General features: G+C 39.3%; 1 protein-coding gene across 1 annotated transcript; it reads right to left on the bottom strand.

Annotated features, from left to right (window-relative positions):
• Window positions 1–978: 978 nt before the first annotated feature.
• LOC140982136 (uncharacterized) lies at window positions 979–2,439 on the bottom strand. The gene is made up of 4 exons (XM_073448554.1): window positions 1,575–2,439; window positions 1,322–1,533; window positions 1,137–1,255; window positions 979–1,048 (listed from the first exon to the last, which is right to left on the bottom strand). Exons 1-4 carry the CDS (start codon window positions 2,437–2,439, stop codon window positions 979–981), a joined length of 1,266 nt encoding a protein of 421 aa, XP_073304655.1.
• Between the last annotated feature and the right edge of the window lie 2,014 nt (window positions 2,440–4,453).

Genomic DNA, 4,453 nt, shown 5'->3' with positions numbered 1-4,453 from the left:
TAAAAGGCAACACATAACTAGTAGAGGAATCCAAAATATTTGCATGTAAAGGTGCTGCAGAAGTACTTACCTCAGGAACATTCTCAGGAGGAGAAGGGTCTTCGGGTACTGAGGAGGTAGGGGACTGAGTATGCTCTGTATTTTCTGCTTCTACATTTTCAGATTCGACATATTCAATTTCTAGTGGTACATCATTCGGTTCAACCTCTCTATTTCCAGTTCCATGCTCACCCACGGTGGCCATCAACCAATTCGTCTCTTCTACTTGAGTCTCCCCCTGAAGGGAAGAATTGGGTGTCGATGAAGGATATAAATTTTCAGACTCAAGGAATGTAACGTCCATGGTAATATAGGTTCGGTTGGTAGCGGGGTCGTAGCACTTGAAGCCTTTTTTGTGTAAACCATATCCCAAAAATAAGCACCGAACCGCACATGGGTCCAGTTTGGTACGTTGATTCTTGTGGAGGTGGACAAAAGCAACACACCCGAAAATTCTAGGAGGAAGCATCAATATTGAGGGAAGGGGTATATGAGTAGAGAAGGTATGTAAGGGAGTTTTAAAGTGTAAAACTTTAGATGGCATACGGTTGATTAAGTACACGGCAGTGGCCACAGCATCCCCCCAATGGCAGTTCGGCACCCTTTCGACGACACCATTTTGTTGCGGTGTTTGAGAGCACGAGGTCTCATGGAGGAGGCCATTTTGTTGGAAATAGGTCTGAAATCTTTGGTTGATGAATTCGCCACCATTATCAGAACGAAGAATTTTTATCTTGGAGGAAAATTGAGTCCGAACCATGGCATGAAATGCTTGAAAAATGGTGAAAACTTCATATTTAGTTTTTATCTGATAGAGCCATGTCATTCGAGTACAATCATCAACAAAAATTACAAACCAACGGTGACCAGAGGAAGTAGGTATCGGGGATGGTCCCCACACATCGAAGTGTACCAAAGCAAATGGAATATTAGTTTTATTCAAGCTAACTGGATAAGAAACTCGTTGGCTTTTAGCCTTGATACATGTATCACAGTTAAAGTCAACAGTCTGCAAACGGGAAAATAAAGATGAGAGTAGGTGCCGGAGATAGCCAAATGATGGGTGCCCCAGTCGCCTATGCCATAGCCAAATCTGCCGTTCATGGCTACTAGTTTGTTGGTGCATGGAATTCGCTTTGCCTAGGGTGAAATCATCAAGGTAGTACAATCCCCCCCTCTCAGTACCACGCCCAATAATCTCATTGCTGAGAACATCCTGAAGAACGCAAAAATTAGAGTACATCAGCACAACACAATTAAGCTCTTCAGTAACTTGACTCACAGACATCAATTTGTTGGAAAGAGATGGAACAAGAAGTGTGTGAGCTAGAGAGAGAGAGGGAGACAGGGGCACTGTTCCAGCTCCTTTGACTTGATAAGTAGCCCCATTGGCATTGGCAATGCAAGTCTTCCGTGGCTGGATAGTATTGGAGAAGTCATTTGGATCAAATGTCATATGATCCGTCGCTCCGGAGTCGATAATCCAGGCACCATCTTTCGGAGTGATAGAGCTGAAAAAACTTGACCACAATTACCTTGATTTGGGATTGAGGTAGAGGGTTCAGCCACAGGGATAAGAGAGAGTTGGGATCCAGCCATGGCCACTGCTGCTCGACTTGGGCCATCTTCAGTTGCAATAGCATCTCGTTTCTTTTGGGCTTGTAATTCGTGCCACCAGTCTGGGTAGCCATGTAATTTGAAACAGGTTTCCCGAGTATGTTTTGTACTCCCACAGTGAGTGCACTTATTCCCATCAGAATGACCTTTGGATCGTGAAAAAGACCCAGGTCTTTGTGGCTGGCTAGATTTCACGCCTTTGATGGCCATAACAGCACCACTAGCCCCTGCTTCTACTCCCGAGATCATCACAGATTGCCGGAGATTTTCCCTTCGAATGTGAGCATATGCCTGCTCAATGGAAGGAAAAGGTTTCAAGCGAAGAACATCTCTCCGAACATGATCCAATCGGTCATCTAGTCCGTCAAGAAACGTGTATACTCGCTCCTCCTGTAAAATGGAGTTGTAGCTTTGTATGTCAGTTTCACATTTCATTGGATTCGGTCGGCAAAAATTGATCTCTCGCCACAAACCCTGTAGGTCGTAATAGTACTTTTCTATTGATCCTCCTGCTTGTTTCATTCGAAATACACGACGTCGGAGCTCATATATCTGTGAGGTGTCAGTTCCATCAAAGTATGTTGTCGCAGCAGAGTCCCATACCTGTTTAGCTGTTGGGTAGTGAATAAAGTTCACCACCAAGGAATGGTCCATGGAGTTGATCAACCAGCCTTTCACCATGGCATTCTCAGTGCGCCACTTATGAAAGGAGGGGTCAGTGTCTGGTGGTTGGGGATAGTCTCCATTGATGTATCCCAATTTGCCTTTTCCTGAGATATACATCTCAACAACCTAGGACCATAATCCATAGTTGGAACCCTCCAACTTGATGTTGATTGGAACCATCGGGGAATCAGTGATGAGAGAGAAAGAGGTCTGGACCCTTGACAAAGCCTCTGTCATTTTTTATGTTAGATTATCAAGGCTGTTTTCGGTGGAGTCCGCCATGAAGGCCAATCAAAATCTTGTCCCCTACCCGATCAAAAAAGAGGGAACCCAAGATCCTGCTCTGATACCATGTCAAACATAAAGTTTTTCTTTCATACGATACCATAGAAATTGAGTACAAGATATAGAGATACAAAAAACTATTTTAGGAAGTTATTCTATGTACAATATTTACGTCTACAATCCCTTGAATGAAGGGATTCCTAAATCTAAGATTTCCATAACTTGCTGATTGAGAGACTCACGCCAACAAGATCTGCTGGAGAAAATATAAAATTTAACCTTCGAATACGAACACAAATGCTTGTGAACGGAAGATTTATCACATTAACCAATGCTGAAATATTTCTTGCAAGAAAACAGAGCTCACGAGTTTTTCACAGTTCAATTTTATCTCAAAGCTGTCAATATCAACATCAAATGAACTCTCTTCAGAAGGCACAGAAAGTGAACCCATGAATCCTCTGACAGAACACCTATGACCGAAGTTTTGCATTCTTGCTTCAATTTTTTCACATACAAACATCATGAAACTGAATATGGGAATGTGAAAATAAAGTTTTCAACAGGGACTTTCTCCATGTTCTTGTGGTAATGTCAGCAATTCTTCTAAGGGAGTCCTGCAAAGTATGTACATCCCTGAAACATCAAAGACAAAATATTATGCTAAAATTTCATGAAGATATAAAACAAATTTACAGAATATAAAATCGCACACAAATCCAACATCATAAACATTGTATAATTGTGTGTTTTATTCAAAAGATAATCCTTTTTTTTTCAGATCATATTTGATAGTATTAGAATTATCATATATTTTTATACAATTTTATTATGATTTATTCATAGGATATTATCTACATCCAATTTACTTTCGTTTTTACAAAGAGATGATACACATAATATAAACTAAATGAGAATAAGGGAATGTCTGCAATCACCAAAAAAAAATGATTATCACTTTAAACATATCAGCTTTTGGTATGTCTTGTTAAACTGTGCACAGATCTCAATGTTCTCCATTGATGATCCAACCCTTCGAGCTCACAGAAGGAGATCAAGAACAATTGAAAGGAAAAATTTATATTGATCTTTTTAGTGAGAAGATAGATAATGAAGTGAATTAGTCAATACAATACAATACAATCTTTCGGTATTTATCTAAAGGACAAGAATAACCGCTAACTACTCATCCAACTAATGAAACTTAAGGTAACGATAAAACAGGGAGAGAAACGTTAATTTTCTGATTTAGTACAAAGGTTCAATTAAATGGGAGAAAAATACAGAAAATAATCCCAACAAAATTAGAAACAAAACCTATCTTACCAAAATTTTAATTATACCAAAATCCGATCTAATATCTTTTTTATTAACTTTAACGAAACTTATTGACACTCCCCATCAAGTCGGTGCGAAGATATAAATCATGCCCAACTTGCTGACTTGGTCTTCAAAGAGTTGTCTTGAGAGCCCCTTGGTCAAGACATCTTCAACTTGTAACGTGGTTGGAACAAATGGAGTGCAAATCAGTCCTTCAAGATTTTTTTTTATAAAATGCTCGATGATTTCAATATGATTGGTTCTTTCATGTAGAACGGGATTATGAACAATCCTGATAGTAGTTTTATTGTCACAATATAATTTTATTAAAAGTTTTACTGTTCTTTTCTAATCATCCATAGCTCTTTTTAGCCAAAGAACCTTGCATACACCTCTACACTACTTCTAGCAACAACGCTTTGTTTCTTGCTCCTCCAAGTTACTAGATTCCCCCATAAGAAAGTGCAATATCTAAATGTTGTATCTGTATATATTTCAATCTTCTTTTTTTAGATCTTCTCAAAGA

Source organism: Primulina huaijiensis, chromosome 8, assembly GCF_012295235.1.
Source record: "Primulina huaijiensis isolate GDHJ02 chromosome 8, ASM1229523v2, whole genome shotgun sequence".
Classification (NCBI taxonomy): Eukaryota; Viridiplantae; Streptophyta; class Magnoliopsida; order Lamiales; family Gesneriaceae; genus Primulina; species Primulina huaijiensis.
The sequence above is the reverse complement of the archived record's forward strand: the minus strand, read 5'-3'. Positions and strand labels throughout refer to the sequence as shown.

Excerpts from the sequence above, each read along its gene's own strand:
- LOC140982136 (XM_073448554.1), bottom strand. The coding sequence starts at position 2,439 with ATGTATATCTCAGGAAAAGGCAAATTGGGATACATCAATGGAGACTAT. Across the intron at positions 1,534-1,574 it reads TACCTCAATCCCAAATCAAG|ATGGTGCCTGGATTATCGAC; the intron begins GTAATTGTGGTC and ends TCACTCCGAAAG. Across the intron at positions 1,256-1,321 it reads TTTCCAACAAATTGATGTCT|GATGTTCTCAGCAATGAGAT; the intron begins GTGAGTCAAGTT and ends TGCGTTCTTCAG.